Consider the following 23,690-nt stretch of genomic DNA (forward strand, 5'->3'; position numbering starts at 1 on the left):
AAAAAAGTTCTTCTAACGTCTCTGTGGCTCATCTGGCTACTAAGTTTCCACCTGTGTCTCCTTGTTCGTGTTTCACCCGTGCTGAAGAGTTTGTCTCTGTACACCCTGTCAATTCCCCTGAGAATTTTGTAGGTGGTTATCATGTCTCCCCGTACTCTTCTGTTTTCCAGGGACGTGAGGTTTAGCTCCTTTTACCTTTCCTCGTAGCTCATACCTCTCAGTTCCGGGACAAGTATGGTGGCATACCGCTGCATCTTCTCTAACTTTGTCTTGTGTTTAACTAGATACGGACTCCAGCCAGGAGCTGCATATTCCAGGATTAGTCTGGCATAAGTGGTATACAGTGTCCTGAATGATTCCTTACACTAGTTGCTAAAGGCAGTTCTTATGTTGGCCAACCTAGCATATGCGGCTGATGTTATCTTTTGATGTGAGCCTCTGGGGTCAGGTGCTGTGTGATAGCAACCCCCAGATCTTTCTCTCTGTTTGACTCTTGCAGAATTTCACCTCCCAGATGGTACCTTGTGTTCAGTCTTCTGCACCCTTCGCCTAATTTCATTACTTTATACTTTCCTGAGTTGAACTTTAGCAGCCCTTTTCTAGACCATTCCTCCAGTTGGTCCAGGTCATCCTGTAGTCTCTGTCTATCTTCATCTGTTCTGATTCTTCTCTTAATTTTTGCATCATTAGCAAACATTGAGAGGAATGAGTCTATACCCTTTGGAAGATCATTTACATATATTAGAAACATAATGGGTCCAAGTACAGAGCGCTGTGGGACTCCGCTGGTGACATCTCGCCACTCTGATGCCTCTCCCCTCAGAGTTACTCAATGTTTCCTGTTGCTTAGATACTCCCTTATCCACTGGAGCACCTTACCTTTTACTCCTGCCTGTTCCTCTAACTTTTGAAACAGTCTTTTATGGGGTACTGTGTCAAAGGCTTTCTGACAGTCCAAAAAAATGCAATCTGCCCACCCTTCTCTTTCTTGCCTTATTTTTGTTAGTTGGTCAATAGAACCGATTTGTATGTACACACTCGGAGTAATACACACACACACACACACACACACACACACACACACACACACACACAGATGTGTGTGTGTGTGTGTGTGTGTGTGCGCGCGTGTGTGTGTTTTGTGATGGCAAAAGCTTAGGTTCAGCTACGGGAATCCGTGTAAAAGTCTCTAATTGACACGTGTCAAGTTTTTGACTTAGAAAATATTAAGTTTATTAATGTGTTGCATGTGACGTGGATTCAGACAGAACTCTCTTTAGCTATTCTCCTGCTAAACCACCAAAAAACTAAAGAATTAAGGAGGATTTGTTTCGAGGCTTCGACTTGCGAATCTGCTTATGATCCACAAGACGATCCAATTCGAGTATTTACCACTACCGTGTCTGTCTTGTCTCCCGTCCTATGCCAGACTTCTGGAAGAGGTATAAGACTTCCAAAAGTAGCTTATCAATAGTACATTAGTAGTCAAGACGCTACCATTGTCCAGATTCACCTCATCAGACGTGGACCAGTTTCCTGGACAGCAAGAAGATAGATAATCCTCTGAAACCGTCTAGAGATATGTTAAAGAAAGAGATAGATACATAAAGTCTGAGAAAAAGGTAGAAAGAGATTAATTAACAGGGATGCAGATATATTACTAATATCTTCAAACATGACTTCTTATATAATTATTATTAATATAATTATTGAGTCTTGTCACTCAGTTTAAAGCGTCAGGTACACATGATCACGTACAACACATTCAGGATGATGAGATATTCCCAGGTAAACTCTTCCTTATATACGATCTCGATACTCTGAAGACTGACATTATCTTGAGGGCGACGATGGGCTCGGGAAGTCACACTCCACATACACTCTCCTTATTAACGAGCGGCAAAATGGATTTACTCCTTCTGTCCGGTTCTTTCTCGAACTACTTGCCCTAACCAGGTGCTTCGCGCACTGGCAACATGTGGAAACTGAGTACCCAAATGAGCCACAGGGACGTTAGAATGAACTTTCTCAGTGTCAGAGTAGTTAACAGATGGGATGCATTAGGCAGTGATGTGGTAGAGGCAGACTCCATAGACAGTTTCAAATGTAGATATGATAGAGCCCAGTAGGCTTAGGAACCTGTACACCAGTTGATTGACAGTTGAGAGGCGGGACCAAAGAGCCAGAGCTCAACCCTCACAAGCACAACTAGGTGAACACAGGTGGTCAAGATTAATGAGACGATGGCAGGGTGCTGTTCTCTGCTGCGGAAGATAATAAGTGATACACAGAGAATAATCACACTAACGTGATGCATCAGTGAGAAAATTCGTAGCAGCCGTGATAAGGATTCGAACCTCTGCTCCTGGAAACACCCAGTGCATAGGTTCGAATCCCCATTACGGCTCCTGTGAATTTTCTCATAAGAAGTGTATCGGAACTAGCTACTGTCGTTGCAGTTCTGCTTGACACAACAGCGTCTATGAGAAACAGTGGCTGCCATTTAAGTATTCATTACAACAGAGACCAAGGAAACAGTGGCTGCCATTTAAGTATTCATTACAACAGAGACCAAGGAAACAGTGGTCAGAGAGACAATGGTCTCTTCAGCATTGATCGACGGAGTAACAGTCACTAAATAGTAATCTATACTGTTGACTCAATAGAGACCAGACTCAATAGTGTTGATCTATATAATGGTGGACATCGCAGCGGTGCTCGAGGTAAACATTGCTGATACTAATATATTCTACCAGTAGCTAAATTTAAGTCAAATTCGAGGGCGTGATAAATGATCAAATAGATGATGTCACTCTCATTGCAAGATGTCAATACAGCAGTAGTTGAGATAACAGTGGCCAGGACAGTGATGGCCTATACAACAGCGGCCGCCGTAGTACTTACCATCACAGTAAAGGTCACAGTAGACAAAATAATGACCATCACTACGTGATCCAGAAAATATAGGCCAGAGTAACACAGTAGATTGTTGTAGTGATGAGCCAGTGACGGCCAAAGGAGCAATGGTTAACATAGTCCTGATAATCATGGAAGTTACCGATAAAACAATGTTCTTCGCGTTAAAGAACTGAGCCAAAATTGATTGACACCAAAGTTGTTTATATAAAGAAAACATCATAGGGGGAGACATTGCGATCACTTCATTGTTATCAAGTAGATTAAGGACCACCATTAATCCTAATCAACACAATTACATCCCGTATCTCGCCAATCACGTTACTATAGTGCCCGCGTTTGTTCACTGATTCCGTACTCGTTCATTAGGTCTTTACAATTGATGACAGCTGTTTGATCCTCGCATGCCCTTGTCAGGGTGTTCATACTGAACACTCCCAAGCTAACTTGAACAATGCTGCATCAATATGACTGAGGCTTTGAAATTTTAAAAGATTGGAGACCTATGCCCTGCAGGAACCATATACATGTATTATTGGGTATTTATCACATTAATTATATACCATTACACTTGCGTTTTCTTTCAATTAAGGTCTTGACATAAACAATGTCTCCATCCTGTCACAACATAACCACATTTGGACTATTCATACAGTTGTTCAATAATTACATTTTGCAAGTTTACCTTTTTGATATTTTACTATTCCTAATTACATATGCTAGTTTACATTATTTTCTTTGGTAGTTTCTCTACTCTTCTATTGAAGAACTTTTGTACATTGTGTGAATTTGGCTTTATATATATCTCACTCTATTTACACAAGTTTAGGATGCTAGTAGTTATAGATGTGATATGTACTATATACACTGACTCCAATGTCTGTCCCGAATCCTCAGTATATACACGGAAAATTGATTTTCACAACATGTGTCTCTAAAAGCTACTGTACACTAGCCAGTTGTGGATCAAGGAGAAGCTGTCCCGTCCTGTGCCACCGCACTCACCCACATGTCTATCACAACATGTGGTGGGGGAGGACAGTGGTGGTGGTCCCCCACAGCACCACCACCACCACCAGCAACAGTCGCAGCAGCTGGTCTGGACCCCGGCGACTTGTCCCCGATACTTGCATCGCTGCTGGAGCGTCACCTGGGTGTAAGGGAGAAAAATTACATTAACTCTCATTTACAGACTTAGAATTCATGTTCTTGTTATCCCATGTTTAAATACACGAGTCTAGCATCTACATCAAGCGCCCCAAGCTAACGTAACCAAGCACCCATGAATAGAAAACGGGACGTCACGTAATTTTTGTGAGCTGCTAGAATTTGGAGAGCATCAGTTTTTGTCTTTAGTAAAGTTATATGTCAAAATGCGATGAATTATTCGAAGTCACGGGTTGCGCGGTGATGAATTCTATTTCCTCCAACACTAGCTCCAACTTGAGATCAATAGCGTGTCGTCCTTGGGCATCAATCTTGGCTCCAAGTTCTCCCGATTAAGACCTGTACTATGACTTTTACTCGGATGTATGTCCTTCCCATCGTCCCTCTGTGGAAATCACCTTCTGTATAAGGAAAATGCTAAGCTCTTGGAGGTTGATCTTGGAGAGCAGTTGGTGTTGGTCATCTCATGTCTCTCACCTCCGAATTAAATACTGTAATGCCTTCAGCTTTCTTAATCTTGTTCCATCTTTCTGGGGAGTTGATAAAGGCACACTCCTGTGTGTACTCCTTTCTTGTGATGTCTGTCCTCGAGCATGACTACCCCGTCTCTGCCTCATTCTCCACCGTTTCGTCGTCTTGATGCTCTTTTCCTTGCTGTTACTGCAAGGATGGCTTTTTTTTTTAGATATATACAAGAGTTGTTACATTCTTGTACAGCCACTAGTACGCGTAGCGTTTCGGGCAGGTCCCTGGAATACGATCCCCTGCCGCGAAGAATCGTTTTTACAACCAAGTACACATTATACTGTTGAGTTAAACAGAGGCTACAGTTAAGGATTTGCGCCCAGTAAATCATCCCCGGCCAGGATACGAACCCATGACAAAGCGCTCGCGGAACGCCAGGCGAGTGTCTTACCACTACACCACGGTGACTGATAACTTTGTTTGCAAGATTCTTTCTCGTTTAATGTTTGAGATATTTCTTTCTTTATGTTGTTTCTTCCATGCCTTTTATTGTGAAAGTTTAAAATGCCCTGACCATTCATACAGCTATGAAATGCCCTGACCATTCATACAGCTATGAAATGCCCTGACCATTCATACAGCTATGAAATGCCCTGACCATTCATACAGCTATGAAATGCCCTGACCATTCATACAGCTATGAAATGCCCTGACCATTCATACAGCTATGAAATGCCCTGACCATTCATACAGCTATGAAATGCCCTGACCATTCATACAGCTATGAAATGCCCTGACCATTCATACAGCTATGAAATGCCCTGACCATTCATACAGCTATGAAATGCCCTGACCATTCATACAGCTATGAAATGCCCTGACCATTCATACAGCTATGAAATGCCCTGACCATTCATACAGCTATGAAATGCCCTGACCATTCATATAGCTATGAAATGCCCTGACCATTCATACAGCTATGAAATGCCCTGACCATTCATACAGCTATGAAATGCCCTGACCATTCATACAGCTATGAAATGCCCTGACCATTCATACAGCTATGAAATGCCCTGACCATTCATACAGCTATGAAATGCCCTGACCATTCATACAGCTATGAAATGCCCTGACCATTCATACAGCTATGAAATGCCCTGACCATTCATACAGCTATGAAATGCCCTGACCATTCATACAGCTATGAAATGCCCTGACCATTCATACAGCTATGAAATGCCCTGACCATTCATACAGCTATGAAATGCCCTGACCATTCATACAGCTATGAAATGCCCTGACCATTCATACAGCTATGAAATGCCCTGACCATTCATACAGCTATGAAATGCCCTGACCATTCATACAGCTATGAAATGCCCTGACCATTCATACAGCTATGAAATGCCCTGACCATTCATACAGCTATGAAATGCCCTGACCATTCATACAGCTATGAAATGCCCTGACCATTCATACAGCTATGAAATGCCCTGACCATTCATACAGCTATGAAATGCCCTGACCATTCATACAGCTATGAAATGCCCTGACCATTCATACAGCTATGAAATGCCCTGACCATTCAGACAGCTATGAAATGCCCTGACCATTCATACAGCTATGAAATGCCCTGACCATTCATACAGCTATGAAATGCCCTGACCATTCATACAGCTATGAAATGCCCTGACCATTCATACAGCTATGAAATGCCCTGACCATTCATACAGCTATGAAATGCCCTGACCATTCATACAGCTATGAAATGCCCTGACCATTCATACAGCTATGAAATGCCCTGACCATTCATACAGCTATGAAATGCCCTGACCATTCATACAGCTATGAAATGCCCTGACCATTCATACAGCTATGAAATGCCCTGACCATTCATACAGCTATGAAATGCCCTGACCATTCATACAGCTATGAAATGCCCTGACCATTCATACAGCTATGAAATGCCCTGACCATTCATACAGCTATGAAATGCCCTGACCATTCATATAGCTATGAAATGCCCTGACCATTCATACAGCTATGAAATGCCCTGACCATTCATACAGCTATGAAATGCCCTGACCATTCATACAGCTATGAAATGCCCTGACCATTCATACAGCTATGAAATGCCCTGACCATTCATACAGCTATGAAATGCCCTGACCATTCATACAGCTATGAAATGCCCTGACCATTCATACAGCTATGAAATGCCCTGACCATTCATACAGCTATGAAATGCCCTGACCATTCATACAGCTATGAAATGCCCTGACCATTCATACAGCTATGAAATGCCCTGACCATTCATACAGCTATGAAATGCCCTGACCATTCATACAGCTATGAAATGCCCTGACCATTCATACAGCTATGAAATGCCCTGACCATTCATACAGCTATGAAATGCCCTGACCATTCATACAGCTATGAAATGCCCTGACCATTCATACAGCTATGAAATGCCCTGACCATTCATACAGCTATGAAATGCCCTGACCATTCATACAGCTATGAAATGCCCTGACCATTCATACAGCTATGAAATGCCCTGACCATTCATACAGCTATGAAATGCCCTGACCATTCATACAGCTATGAAATGCCCTGACCATTCATACAGCTATGAAATGCCCTGACCATTCAGACAGCTATGAAATGCCCTGACCATTCATACAGCTATGAAATGCCCTGACCATTCATACAGCTATGAAATGCCCTGACCATTCATACAGCTATGAAATGCCCTGACCATTCATACAGCTATGAAATGCCCTGACCATTCATACAGCTATGAAATGCCCTGACCATTCATACAGCTATGAAATGCCCTGACCATTCATACAGCTATGAAATGCCCTGACCATTCATACAGCTATGAAATGCCCTGACCATTCATACAGCTATGAAATGCCCTGACCATTCATACAGCTATGAAATGCCCTGACCATTCATACAGCTATGAAATGCATTTTCATTGAATATTTTTTCCTCTGATATGTATTTCATTGATGTTGTTAAAGGGTCTACATCTGCCGAAGGAGTTGGCTACTGTGCTATTTGTCCTGGTCAAACTTGCAGGTGCTGCCTGCCCTTGGACACTATCATCGTCACTTCAGAACTTTTATGCAATTTTTTCTTAGGTTGCTTCTTAGGAATCAACATTTATTTATCATTGTGGTTGATTCTTGCAGTGCTTTCACGGCTCTGGAGTCCTTTAACCTTTTGCACCTTGCGGTGGTCGAAATCCTATTACTGGTTGTTTCTTATTTCTAGCTGTGTACTGAGCCTTATTGGTGTTACCTGAAATTAACTTATCGATGCTGTTGCTAAGAAGGCCATTGGTACTTGTTCCATTTCCATAAAAGGGATTTCTTATTCTGATTTCTAAGCAGTCATTCATTCTGCAATCTGCGGCCATTGGCAAGGTTATTAGATTAGAGTCACTGGTAACAGACTGCAATCTTGAAGGTGTCCTATCCTTGGGCCTTCCTTCTTCCTGATGCTAGCAGTTCTTGACATAAAAAATGTCTCCATCCTGCCACACCGTAACCAAATTTGGACTATTCATGCATTCAGCAGTGATGAATTCAATTTCCTCACACACTTCCTCCAACCGGGGATCAATAGCGTGTTTTATTATTAATAGCGTCAGTAGCGTCAATAACGATCAATAGCGTCTTATTTATTATACATTAAGGATCTGAAAATTAATGGATTGTTCCATTCTACAGTAATACACGGTGGGGAAATGGTTCCGACTAGGTGGCATAGCGGCCACACACACCTCAACTCATGGGTTCGTTTGCGGAGTCTGGTTGTTGTGCTCCTTTCCTTTGTAAATACTCCTTTGTGAATAGTCTAGGAGAAGCCTAGTATCATTTGATAACACTTAAAAGGAGGTGAGATGCTTAAGGATGAAGATATTTATGATTTAAGTTCAAGTGGGAGGAGGTGAGAGAGAGGCGCTACCATACAATGGCGGATCAGCTCAGGAGAAAGTAAATTTTCCCGCCAAGATACTCCGGAGGCGTCGTGGCGCCTAGTTGCATGGTATATGATTGGTCAGATGCAGGGGCCTGTACAGGCTGATCAATCATAAAGCACCCTGGGCGTGATGTCAGCGGGAGAGAAAGTGACAAGTTATATCGATCGATAGTCTCATTTTGGTGAGGATTAATCCTCCAGGTGGACGTAATCCCAAACAGTACTCGAGAGGCAAAGATGAACTACTGTCGACGTCTGTGGAAGAGTAGAGGAACTAGACTTTGATAGATCACAAGAGGCTCAGCGACGTCGGAGCTCCAGTTTGTCTCGATAATTCGCTTGGGATTCAACACGTGGGCAGCTCGGAACTGCTGCGTAGGGAGGCTCAGGTGGCAAGTCCTGGTTCGAGTATAGCAGCATTAACAACCCTGTGTGAGGAGCAATTATTCTACCGGTCTCTTCTGCAGAAAAGAAGCGGGTCCGTAACCAGTTTAAGAGACTAATGGAGGTTTGGGCTACGTTTCCTGCTTTATAGTGTAATCAACGGTGGAACTTAGTGGTTGGGAGGAGACCTACAGAGGCGCTGAAGAGGAGTGGAAATTTGAAGAGGAGACCTGCCTTATCTATGCGGAGGGATCATCAACCCACTGCTATGGGCTGCAAAGACTACAGCTTCCGTGCTTCCAATTTAAGGTAGATTAATTTTCCATGCTCCTTTCCCCTTGTTGATAGGAAGTGTATATTAATTATGTAAGTGTATGAGGAGATATTTGTTGTGATGAGAAGGGCACAGATTATGATAGTTTCGGACTAAGTATGAAATTAATGTTATTCTTTAATTCTTAGGATTCAGATTTCCTGTATATTGTTATTGAGAAGATGATGTAAAAAATACGTAAGTGAAATTATAAGTGACCTTTTGTGCGATAAAACATTAAAAAGGGAGTGATAACCTAGTGAATTCTGGTGAGTAATACAGTTGGATGTTGCCTTATTATTAAGGACCTTTACTGAGGAGTGTTGCCATATAGAAACATTTTAGTTATTTTCGGGCCTTAAGATTTGTACTCCTAATCCTAGAAAACGGTTCATGATTTTATTATGGTGTTTTGTTTCACTCTTTCATTCTCTATACGTTTACTTTGGGTTAGACTGAGCACTGAACACAAGTAAGGAAGTAGCAGACAAGAACAGTGTACCACTGTACGTAGAGATAATGATCTAGCCTTAACTGGAGCTCTGGTCAGATTGGCGACCATAGGCTGTTGTAAGTTTTGTGGCGGGCAGGCCGGTAGCTGGGGAACCTGGCCTTAGTGTCCGTGGACACACCCGTGGAGGATCCAGGAAACGGCCGGCTTACCGTACTTGACGCGGGGGCAAGACCGGGTTCGAGGTACTCTTCCCTGTGAGAGACTAAGGTGCTCCCCCTAAGTGAACAGTGGCACTGAGGGAGTGGGAGTAAGACCCGAAAAGAGCGCGAGAGTGAGAGCGCTCCGCCACTGTACTTATGGGAACAATGCCTTGCTCCTTTTTTTCTGAACAGCATTGTCCCATTTACAGTTGTGTCCCACCTTGTAGGTTGTGCCATTTACTTTTGTGTCTCTCCTTTTAGATTGTGCCATTTACGGTTGTGTGTCTCCTTGTAGATTGTGCCATTTACAGTTGTCCCACCTTGTAGATTATTCCATTTACGGTTGTGTCCCACCTTGTAGATTGTTCCATTTACGGTTGTGTCCCACCTTGTAGATTGTTCCATTTACAGTTGTCCCACCTTGTAGATTGTTCCATTTACGGTTGTGTCCCACCTTGTAGATTGTTCCATTTACAGTTGTCCCACCTTGTAGATTGTTCCATTTACGGCTGTGTCCCACCTTGTAGAGCGACCACACTTTAATTGTATCTATGACGTCCTGCAGTTTTTTGCAGTCTTCCATTGTATTCTTCTTCATAAACTGTATTTTGTTATCAGTGAACCTTGAGAGGAAGAAGTCCGTCTCTTCTGTATGGTCGTTTACGTGTGTTTGGTGAAGGGTTGGTCCACACGGGACACCTCTGGTGACATCCCGACATATGGAGATCTCTCCTTCCACTGTGAATCGTTGTCGTCTGTTGCATAATTACTCCCGTATCCCCTGAAATAAATCCACTTTTATCCACTTACCCACTTTTGCCTGATACATCCTTGCGTGTCCGATCCTCCTGTAGGATACTTGGTTGAAGGCTTTCTGACATTCTAATAATATACAGTCCGCCAACTCTTCTGTATATTGCCTGATATCTGTCGCCAGTCCTTTGAAATCTACCACGTTGGTGAAGCAGGATTTGCCTTATCTGATCCCATGTTGGTGTTGTCCTTGTTATAAAGACCATTCTCTCCAAATGTTCTACTAGCCTCGTTATTACTACCTTTCCTCTCATCTAATGTGATATGCAAGTGAAACCGGTCTTAAGTTTATTCCTCCTGTCGTTCTGCCCTTTCGTATAGTGGCACAACATGGGCTGTCTTCCAACTCTGCTAGTAAGGCTGAGAAAGGTCGTTTGTAAGAGGAGGGATGAGAAAGGTCAACGAAGTAGTTTAGAAGAGAAAAATCAGAGTGGAAACAAAGGGATGAACTATTACTACTGACAGAAAGGTAGAAGTGTGCTTGAAAAGGTGACGGGGGGGGGGGGGTGGAAGGTGATGGAAGGCTTAATCTGACGGTGAGCGTGATCAGACAATGCTTGGCGACGAGGGTGACAAAAGTGTGAATGTGATGATGTGAGTGCTGGATGGCGTGGGTGGGTATGATAATAGTTAGTTTACGTCAACGGTCAGGGGCTGTGAGGATGCTGAGGAGGAGGGGGGGGGAGGTAGGATCGAGGGACGGAAGAGACAGCGAGAAGTTCTTTAGCCTTAGTGACTGTCACTACACTATACACACCATGCACCCCCCACACTGTCACTACACTATTCACACCATGCACCCTCCACACTGTCACTACACTATACACACCATACATCCTCCACTGTCACTACACAATACACACCATACACTCCACACTGTCACTAAACTATACACACCATACACCCCACACTGTCACTACACTATACACACCATACATCCTCCACTGTCACTACACAATACACACCATACACTCCACACTGTCACTAAACTATACACACCATACACCCCACACTGCCACTACACTATACACACCATACACCCCGCACTGTCACTACACTATACACCCCACACTGCCACTACACTATACACACCATACACCCCACACTGCCACTACACTATACACACCATACACCCCACACTGTCACTATACTATACACACCATACACCCCACACTGCCACTACACTATACACACCATACACCCCGCACTGTCACTACACTATACACACCATACACCCCACACTGCCACTACACTATACACACCATACACCCCACACTGCCACTACACTATACACACCATACACCCTACACTGTCACTACACTATACACATCTCCACATATTACCCAACACACACCACCAGTGCACAAACACCCCCACGACACAATACTCAATACTACACCTTACCACAATGCAGTACACCATGGTACACACATAATTCACTGCACCACAGCATAACCACACCCACACTACAACACACCACACCTCACCACACTACACCTCACCACACTACACCTCACCACACTACACTACACCTCACCACACCACACCACACTACACCACACTTCACCACACTACACCTCACCACACTACACCTCACCACACTACACTACACTGCACTACACCACACTACACTACACTACACCACACTACACTACACCGCACTACACTACACTACATTTCACCACACTACACCACACTACACTACACCACACAACTATACTACACTACACTACACCACACAACACCATACCACACTACACCACACAACTATACTACACTACACCACACCACACCACACCACACCACACTACACCACACTACACCACACTACACCACACCACGCCTCACTACACACTACACCACACAACACTACACCACACTACAAAACACGACACCACACCACACTACACTATACCACACCACATTATACCACACAACACTACATAACACAACACCACACCACACAACCACCACGCCCAACATTCTGCAACACTCACCTCGCCCACCACTCTACAACACACACAGCACGACCACCACTCTGCAACACACACAGCACGCCCACCACTCTGCAACACACACAGCACGCCCACCACTCTGCAACACACACAGCACGCCCACCACTCTGCAACACACAGCACGCCCACCACTCTGCAACACACAGCACGCCCACCACTCTGCAACACACAGCACGCCCACCACTCTGCAACACACAGCACGCCCACCACTCTGCAACACACAGAACGCCCACCACTCTGCAACACACAGAACGCCCACCACTCTGCAACACACAGAACGCCCACCACTCTGCAACACACAGAACGCCCACCACTCTGCAACACGCAGAACGCCCACCACTCTGCAACACACAGAACGCCCACCACTCTGCAACACACAGAACGCCCACCACTCTGCAACACACAGAACGCCCACCACTCTGCAACACACACAGCACGCCCACCACTCTGCAACACACACAGCACGCCCACCACTCTGCAACACACACAGCACGCCCACCACTCTGCAACACACACAGCACGCCCACCACTCTGCAACACACACAGCACGCCCACCACTCTGCAACACACACAGCACGCCCACCACTCTGCAACACACACAGCACGCCCACCACTCTGCAACACACACAGCACGCCCATACTCTGCAACACACACAGCACGCCCACCACTCTGCAACACACACAGCACGCCCACCACTCTGCAACACACACAGCACGCCCACCACTCTGCAACACACACAGCACGCCCACCACTCTGCAACACACACAGCACGCCCACCACTCTGCAACACACACAGCACGCCCACCACTCTGCAACACACACAGCACGCCCACCACTCTGCAACACACACAGCACGCCCACCACTCTGCAACACACAGCACGCCCACCACTCTGCAACACACAGCACGCCCACCACTCTGCAACACACAGCACGCCCACCACTCTGCAACACACAGCACGCCCACCACTCTGCAACACACAGCACGCCCACCACTCTGCAACACACAGAACGCCCACCACTCTGCAACACACAGAACGCCCACCACTCTGCAACACACAGAACGCCCACCACTCTGCAACACACAGAACGCCCACCACTCTGCAACACACAGAACGCCCACCACTCTGCAACACACAGAACGCCCACCACTCTGCAACACGCAGAACGCCCACCACTCTGCAACACACAGAACGCCCACCACTCTGCAACACACAGAACGCCCACCACTCTGCAACACACAGAACGCCCACCACTCTGCAACACACAGCACGCCCACCACTCTGCAACACACAGCACGCCCACCACTCTGCAACACACAGCACGCCCACCACTCTGCAACACACAACACGCCTACCACTCTGCAACACTCACCACGCCTACTACTCTGCAACACTCACCACGGCCAACACAGCACGCCCACCACTCTGCAACACTCACCATGTCCACCACTCTGCAACACACACAGCACGCCCATACTCTGCAACACACACAGCACGCCCACCACTCTGCAACACACACAGCACGCCCACCACTCTGCAACACACACAGCACGCCCACCACTCTGCAACACACACAGCACGCCCACCACTCTGCAACACACACAGCACGCCCACCACTCTGCAACACACACAGCACGCCCACCACTCTGCAACACACACAGCACGCCCACCACTCTGCAACACACACAGCACGCCCACCACTCTGCAACACACACAGCACGCCCACCACTCTGCAACACACACAGCACGCCCACCACTCTGCAACACACACAGCACGCCCACCACTCTGCAACACACACAGCACGCCCACCACTCTGCAACACACACAGCACGCCCACCACTCTGCAACACACACAGCACGCCCACCACTCTGCAACACACACAGCACGCCCACCACTCTGCAACACACACAGCACGCCCACCACTCTGCAACACACACAGCACGCCCACCACTCTGCAACACACACAGCACGCCCACCACTCTGCAACACACACAGCACGCCCACCACTCTGCAACACACACAGCACGCCCACCACTCTGCAACACACACAGCACGCCCACCACTCTGCAACACACACAGCACGCCCACCACTCTGCAACACACACAGCACGCCCACCACTCTGCAACACACACAGCACGCCCACCACTCTGCAACACACACAGCACGCCCACCACTCTGCAACACACACAGCACGCCCACCACTCTGCAACACACACAGCACGCCCACCACTCTGCAACACACACAGCACGCCCACCACTCTGCAACACACACAGCACGCCCACCACTCTGCAACACACACAGCACGCCCACCACTCTGCAACACACACAGCACGCCCACCACTCTGCAACACACACAGCACGCCCACCACTCTGCAACACACACAGCACGCCCACCACTCTGCAACACACACAGCACGCCCACCACTCTGCAACACACACAGCACGCCCACCACTCTGCAACACACACAGCACGCCCACCACTCTGCAACACACAGTACGAGCTCCACTCTGCAACATATAGCAATATTTCCACGCAGCACAAGCCCCACTCAGCACATGTTCGAATCAGCACAACACAGTAACACACAGCTTTAGTCTCACTCAAAAACACACAGCTTTAGTCTCACTCAAAAACACACAGCTTTAGTCTCACTCAAAAACACACAGCTTTAGTCTCACTCAAAAACACACAGAAAAACTGCCACACGGCAAAAACTCCAATGTATATAGGGGTGTTAACATTACTTTAACATAATAATATATGACGAAATAATAATTAGCGCATATATCTCTTCATATACATATATCAATGAAATATTATATGCATTTTTGTAGTACACCACATGGAGAAAAAAACACATGAGATATGCTGAACTATAAACAGCCGAACCACATGGTTTAATAATAAATATATTTAGAACCAAGTCAGCCACAGGCAGGCGCAAACTATTCAATATATTGAATCATCAACAAATGACGTCAAGGTGACATCGCATATCCTTAATAAAGTTGTATGTAATCTAATCAGAATACTAATCTATCATCTTAAATCACTATTAGCTTAATCCTATAAATAAACTCTAAGTCAATATAATCATTTAGATTTGAGAGGAATAATCAGATTCAGGCAGACAGCTAGGTATATCAGTTAGCCACTGATATAACATCCGCCAGGGCGAATACTCTGTGTTTACATCTTGCCCGGGCAGATACTCCGTGTTTACATCTTGCCCGGGCAGATACTCCGTGTTTACATCTTGCCCGGGCAGATACTCTGTCTTTACATCTTGCCAGGGCAGATACTCTGTGTTTACATCTTGCCAGGGCAGACACTCTGTCTTTACATCTTGCCAGGGCAGATACTCTGTGTTTACATCTTGCCAGGGCAGACACTCTGTCTTTACATCTTGCCAGGGCAGACACTCTGTCTTTACATCTTGCCAGGGCAGATACTCTGTGTTTACATCTTGCCAGGGCAGATACTCTGTGTTTACATCTTGCCAGGGCAGACACTCTGTGTTTACATCTTGCCAGGGCAGATACTCTGTGTTTACATCTTGCCAGGGCAGATACTCTGTGTTTACATCTTGCCAGGGCAGATACTCTGTGTTTACATCTTGCCAGGGCAGACACTCTGTGTTTACATCTTGCCAGGGCAGATACTCTGTGTTTACATCTTGCCAGGGCAGACACTCTGTCTTTACATCTTGCCAGGGCAGATACTCTGTGTTTACATCTTGCCAGGGCAGATACTCTGTCTTTACATCTTGCCAGGGCAGATACTCTGTGTTTACATCTTGCCAGGGCAGATACTCTGTCTTTACATCTTGCCAGGGCAGACACTCTGTCTTTACATCTTGCCAGGGCAGACACTCTGTCTTTACATCTTGCCAGGGCAGATACTCTGTGTTTACATCTTGCCAGGGCAGATACTCTGTGTTTACATCTTGCCAGGGCAGATACTCTGTGTTTACATCTTGCCAGGGGGTGCGGGTGAGCTGTTAGACCGGTGAATTCTACAACAAACCCCACACACAAAACAATTTAGTGCCAGTGTTGTCACCCATGATCTATTACTTGAGGTGTACAACACCATACTGAACAAAACTTATCCACAGCAAGTGCTACCACTGAGGAAAAGCTCCAATGCTCCACAAATCAATTTATCTTACGCCACTGCATTAGTAATCTTTAACTCTAGCAATACTACTTGTGCATAATCTCTACTTCACTGCTAAATATAGATCACTTCACTGCCTAGATCATGTCATGGCAATTGATTGTCTCATTAACTATTAACTTTTACAGCTGGAGATCGTTAAGAAGTGGGCCAGAGCCCAATATTAGCATTATTAACGTAATACAATTGTTTATCATAATTCATACACAATATAAAATAATAATTATCCATCATAGTTTAATCTCATAAAGTCATAACAAGGATAAACAATATTTATTACTATTAATTAATCTCATGGAATAACATTGACTTAAGGATAATATATATAATAACTAACCTTGAATATTATCATGCTGATAATGAAATAATGATATAAAAATAATAACTATCAGTTGATTGTTATTGTTGCAGTTATACTAATGAAATCATTATAGTTCACGGTAATAACAATTTAGAAAGTTATACATGAGATAAGTTAGGCAGAGTTGAGGCAGGTATGTGAACCAGTCCATTCAGCTCTATTTTTATTTCTAATTATTATTATAAAGTTTATATCACCACTAATTTGCGATAAGCCTTCCACAGGTCAATTAAAACATCGGCAATTAACCTGTGTTCACCTCCCTCAGCTACTGAGGAGCTTGACTCACAGACAGTCTGGACTGTCCTGTGAGTCAAGCTAAGCCCCATTTTCTGTTTATTTAAACAAATTTTTGGTGCATGTAAATTTAATCTAATTTGATTAGAACCTGCTCGTTATTATGTCATTATTTTCTAGGTGTTGAACCCATTTGGCTTTAATTAATTTTCTAGTGTTTTGACTACCACGCTTGTTAATGATACGGGTCTATAATTTTTGAAAACTTATTTAGGCTTATCCACAATTAGAGAACTTAATTAAATTTTAAAGCGTTGTCATCGTGTGGAAGGAGGTTTCCTCTCTCATATTTCCATGCTTATGTTTTCAGTAAATGAAATGTACATTAAGCTGCTAGTGCTCGAATACACAAATTAATCACTTAAACTATCAGTAAACCACTAGAGAACGGAAATAAAACAGGATGCCATGAATACTATGTACCAAGTGTGTAAACCACGAAGAAATTAACACGATGAACAATGTGACAATGTCAGACCGCGAAGGAAGGATTAAGACAGGAATTTCCTTAAGTACTTTCGTATTTAATAATACATCTCCAAACGGATTCTTCGGAAGATGTATTATTAAATCTTCCGGAAGATGTATTATTAAATCTTCCGGAAGATGTATTATTAAATCTTCCGGAAGATGTATTATTAAATCTTCCGGAAGATGTATTATTAAATCTTCCGGAAGATGTATTATTAAATACGAAAGTACTTAAGGAAATTCCCGTCTTAATCCTTCCTTCGTGGTCTGCCACTGTCACTATGTACCAGGCAAACACAGTAACTTAGGCAAGCCGCCATCAACAATGCACCTTGCAATGTCAACATGTTCCCAGCACCTGGCTGGGCTTGCCAGCGAGTAGATGGTGAGTACGTCACCTTTTTCAAGTCCAATCGTACAAGAGTTGTTAATGTCATAACTACTACTTTGTGTGTAACATACAAATCATATAATTATAGCCAATACAATTAAGTATTTACATGCAACTTATATATTTAGAAAGTATGAGCTTACTGTGATATTTCACTGTCACACTGCCTCAACATTCATTCCATTCAGCCTCTCTTCCACCAGTTCGTCCTCCGATAGTTCCTCAACGTCAAGAAAACGGTCAATTTAAAGTGTCCTTTCCTAACCTACCAGAGGACCTAAAACAGAAAACGGAACAGTATGTCACTTTCGCGACCTTCCATTTACTTGTACGACAGTTTTTCTCCTTATGTTACGCACACGATCGAAAAGCGACGTTCTTTGCAGGAGGACAGGTTGCTTCCACACCCTCCACCCCTGACCCCCAACCCCACATGCACACCCCATTTTTACCCACCCACACACACACACAAACAAAACCTTTCTCCCTTCCTTCCCCTCCCACCCCTCCTATATTAATCTCTAATCATACTATACTAATCAACATCATTCACATTAATCTCTAATCATTCCCCCCCTCTCTTCCTCATTCTCTATTTTTCTTTCTCCTTTTTTATCTCTTTTTTTCCTCTATTTTATCTAATTTTTTCCCCTCTTTTTCTCCTTTCTTTTTTTTCTCTGTATTTTTTTCTCATTTCCTCTCTTTACTCACGGGTTCTCTCTTTCTCTTTTCTCGCTTTTTCTCTCTTCTTTCTCTCTTGTTCTCTTCTTTTCTGTCTGTCTATCTGTTTGACTGTCTCTGTCTCTCTGTCTCTGTCTCTCTGTCTCTCTGTCTCTCTGTCTCTCTGTCTCTCTGTCTCTCTGTCTCTCTCTCTCTCTCTGTCTCTCTCTCTCTCTCTCTCTCTCTCTCTCTCTCTCTCTCTCTCTCTCTCTCTCTCTCTCTCTCTCTCTCCCTTTCTCTCTCTGTTTCTCCCTGGCTCTCATAGTTGTTATGCTAAATAGTAGAACAGAGCAAGGGACAACAAAACATATGAAAGAATGTGAATAATTTGATGAGAAAATCTCCCAAGTATTGGGAGAAATTACAATAAACAATAAGCAACCTACAAAGTGAGCTATGAATAGCAAATGATAAGTCTCAAAGGAACTATACTTAAGCTTAGTACCAGACAATTAGTCCTTGGTATAAGTGGTATGGAATACAACAATGGGAGGGATTCTGACTGTGGAATTGGCCTTTTCAGAAATGTTAAGAGCCAAAAAGCCATGTCCACAGTGAAGGAATTTACCGTGAAAGCAGTAAGGTGCTTTCAGGCAAATTTGCTAACTGCTGAAAAGGAAAAGAGCTATAGTCATAATATTTATTAAGGATCAAGTAGGCTTCAGTCAAAAAGAGTGGAAAGCAAAGAATGAACCTGCAATGGCACAGATTCTGAAGAAGATACAGATGAGGGAAGCCGAGTGAAGTACAGAGAAGGATTTCAGACTAATGTGATTCAACATGAATGGAGGCAACTGATAAGCGAGAATTCATAAACAAGGTCACAAAAGAGATCATTCTGGCAAAAAATATCAAATTGTTAAATATAATGGAATACAGATATCTATGTCTTCAGAGGGACATGATGAAGGGTGAGAGAATTATGGCAACGGATTCAAGTAAGGGGTGCAAGAAAAAAAAAAAGAAAACTGGGGAACAAGCCCCAGCTCAGTAACCCCAGAAGGGAGTGGGTAACTCTCCACCGACTTTTCCGTAACTCACAGAGAGAACTGCACCAACTTAACCTTTCCCCAATTCCTTCGTCTTACTACTCTTAATAAAGTTTAGGCACGACCTGAGAGTTTGCCCACCCCGTCATCCTCCAAACCCCAGTTTACTACTTCTCAGAGCAACAACCCCATTCAAACAGCTCTGCCCACAGCGGGAATTATCAGGGGAATGCGCCAAACCATTATGACTATATAGCACTTGGAAGGGGTCAGGATAAGAATTTGGGATAGGAGGGGGGGGGGTAGAATGAATGGAGCCCAACCACTTGGATGGGGAGGGGGGGGGGAGGAACGGAGAAACTTCGGGAATAACAGAACATCAGAGACCAGAGGTATATACAAGAATGAGGAAGGTGTACCTCGGTGTAAGAAGAGGAGCAGAGTGACAATAAAAATTAATGTAAGAAAAGCAAAGGACTCAACCAAAACACCCTCACAGCAAAATCAGTAGCAACGCAACAGTGAACACCCAGGTGATGAAACTGAAAAACGGGAAGGACAGGTACACAGATAATGACAAGGCAGTGTGTGAAGAACTCAACAAGAGATACCAGGAGGTAAAAGCATGTGAGATTCGGCCTCACACGAGTGGGGTCCGTGGTTCAAGTCTCCTGGAGCCCAGTTGAATGGGATACCAGGAGGTATCACAACAGGACAATTAAAAGTGCCTGAAGTGAATGTGTTGGCGGTAAACAAACTTTTGAAGATTTTATAATACCGGAGGATTAGGTTAGGAGGCATCTACTTAAACAGGACACGGCAGTATAGTTAAACAGGACACAACAGTTTACTTAAACAGGACACGGCAGAGGCTGTTGGGCCTGACAATGTCACAAATTAATTCTGAAAGGAGATGATGCACTATGCATGCCACACATTATGGTGTATAAATAGGTAACTGGGAACAGGAGGCACTGAACTACAGGCCTGTGCAACTTTGCTTTACCCTGACTGCAGATGCATGCAACGTCATCACTTTGCAAAGGCTAACAGCTTTAACAAATGGCAGTCTGAATTTAGCAAATATGAAAGCAAGCACACAAGTCAAGGGTGCACTTGGTGAGGCCGGGGTTCTTGATGTGGGAAGGTCCTTGATGTAGGGTGGTTCTTACACACAGGCTCGCCTGGTCGTAGCTTATATTGGTCGTCAGAATCAACTACAATGCAATATAAGCACTCAGTATTTAAGTGGCAGTATTTAAGGAGCATTTAACACAAAGACAATCGTAAGACTTAACAAGGTTTATTAGCAAAACTTACGTGCTAATGAATAGGGTGCTTATGTTACTCTAGGTTGGCGTCATGAAAGTTAATATTACATCAGGGAGACACTATGACGCCACAAATGACCGGTCATGTGGCTCACACGTGGACAATCCTATCTTGACACTTTCTTAGACAACCAATCACTAAGATGGCTTTCCTAACACCGCCGATTGCAAGAGAAACACCGGAATGCCAATTTGATGTTCGGACAATCAATATTATGGCACAATCACGACCTGCCATGCTGACAGTCATAAAAATACATGAACATAGCACATATGTCTAAATGTGTCGTGTATGTAAAATACATGTTCACTCTGACTGGTGGAGCAATCATGATTCTATGTAGATCATCACTTGTTCACCATCATGTTCACTTTTAACTCGAGCCTTCACCTGTTGCGGATTAGAAGCAAGACGAGTAATTTCTGGCTAATCAAAGGATCGACGTGCATAGAGACAATAAGATATTAATACAGACTTTGGTACTTACAGGTACTTACAGTATACCAGCCTCACACTCTCGTTCCAATGATTGATACACACAGCTCGCCGAAGGTCTGAACGGATTATCTTCATAATCGTAGGTTTCGTGGTAGGACATGGTTAAGCTGGAGTATGATAGATCATCTCACAAAAGATGTGATGACTCTCTCGAAGGTTGCCACAAGGTCTCAAATTTAGTATAGCCAACGTTGTGTACTAAGCTGTGACAACCTACTTACGACGACTCTCTCAAGGATGAATACTGTCGTATCAAAGTAATTCACATACGTGGCAGCAAGCAGGCAGACACACTTAAGTGAAGAAATAGTGCTGAAGTGCCATGTGATGTTTACATCATGTGGAACAAAAGGCTGTCAGTAGGTCGCTAACAACTGGACTTGGTCACTTGTAAGACTGTTGGTTGGGTAATCCATGGGCGGCTAACGGTGGCTTTATTCTGGTTCGAGCGAAAAACACAGAGTGGCGTCTAAGATCTTAGTTCTTCCTCCAAAATGTCGGTTCAAGGCACATTCAGGCCCTTGATTCTCTGTGACTCTCATGGTTCACACACAATGCTTGCTGAACACTTTCCTGAATCTCGGCATACAGATGACCTAGATACAACGGGATCACAGTCCTGCTGCCTCTGGACGCACCTCGTGGTATCTCCTACAGTCTATCCACCTTGTGACGAAATTTCACGTAACACGGAATTCCAGCAATTTATACGATATTTAGGACGAATTATGATGCTGCAGTAAGAGCATACGTCTGCTCTGACTGGAGTCCTCGACTGGGATACTTGAAAGTGTGCAAAGTGAGCTGCAGTCAACTTCAGCCTTTGACTCTGGGAGTGGCCAATCAGAAATTGGTTAGTATGCAGACATCTTGGGTTGCTTTAACGGGTTGCTTCAGGTTTATCCGTGGTGACGTGGGTCATGACGTCATGATTACATCAACGATCTGGGTGAACTGTGACCTGACCGCCTATTCTTCCTTTCATTGTATGGGGCAGCATACGCCCATCAGCAGCCTTCCATGATGGCCGATGCCTCGTGATGGCATCTACCAATGAAAATGCTATACTCACTCTATCTCCTCATTTCAGAGTCATCGAAACATACAATGGCTCTCGCAGAATCAATATGGTGCTAGCATTATGATCTTTCATTAAAGACCAAACAAGCTTCCTTTTAGTCCAGTAATAAAGGTGATAGACTTTGAGCACTGTCAGTACACGAGGTTTAATTTCCAAACTTAAGTGCAAGAACAGAGGCTCTGCAACTCTGCAATATGCCACGTGAAGTCAGCTGTGGAACTTAGAGACCATTCTCTCAAATGGTCGGAGTCCTTAACTAGCATACCATGCAAAGTGATCAAAAAGATCGCGAGAAAATGGTAGTAGCACATCTGGAGAGAAGGTACCTTCTAGCAAGCTACCATCATGGATTCAGGAATTGGAAATCTTGCTTGAAAGGTTTAATAGAATTCTTTGACCAGGCAACAAAAATTTAGATAAGAAAGAGAAGTATGGGCATACTTCATATTTTTGGAATGGTAGAAAGCCTTTGGCATTACCCCATAAGAGGCTGGTGCACAAGTTAAAGAAGTTGGTGGGAGTAACTGGTAAGGTACTCCAGTGAATAAAGGAGTACCTAAGAAACAGAAAACAGCAAGTTGTTTTGAGGGGGAGATCTCAGAATGGAGAGATGTCACTAACGGAATCCTAAATGATTTTGTAATC

General features: G+C 44.3%; 1 protein-coding gene across 1 annotated transcript in view; it reads right to left on the bottom strand.

The window, feature by feature from the left end:
* Nucleotides 1–2,736: 2,736 nt before the first annotated feature.
* Nucleotides 2,737–23,690, bottom strand: part of LOC123771637 (uncharacterized) — a 751,293-nt gene continuing 730,339 nt past the window's right edge. Inside the window, exon 9 of the mRNA XM_045764252.2 lies at nt 2,737–4,066. Within this exon, the coding sequence (XP_045620208.1) occupies nt 3,933–4,066 (134 nt within the window). The 3' untranslated portion in view covers nt 2,737–3,932. The remainder of the gene's footprint in view (nt 4,067–23,690) is intronic.

This window comes from Procambarus clarkii, chromosome 75, assembly GCF_040958095.1.
Source record: "Procambarus clarkii isolate CNS0578487 chromosome 75, FALCON_Pclarkii_2.0, whole genome shotgun sequence".
Taxonomy (NCBI): Eukaryota; Metazoa; Arthropoda; class Malacostraca; order Decapoda; family Cambaridae; genus Procambarus; species Procambarus clarkii.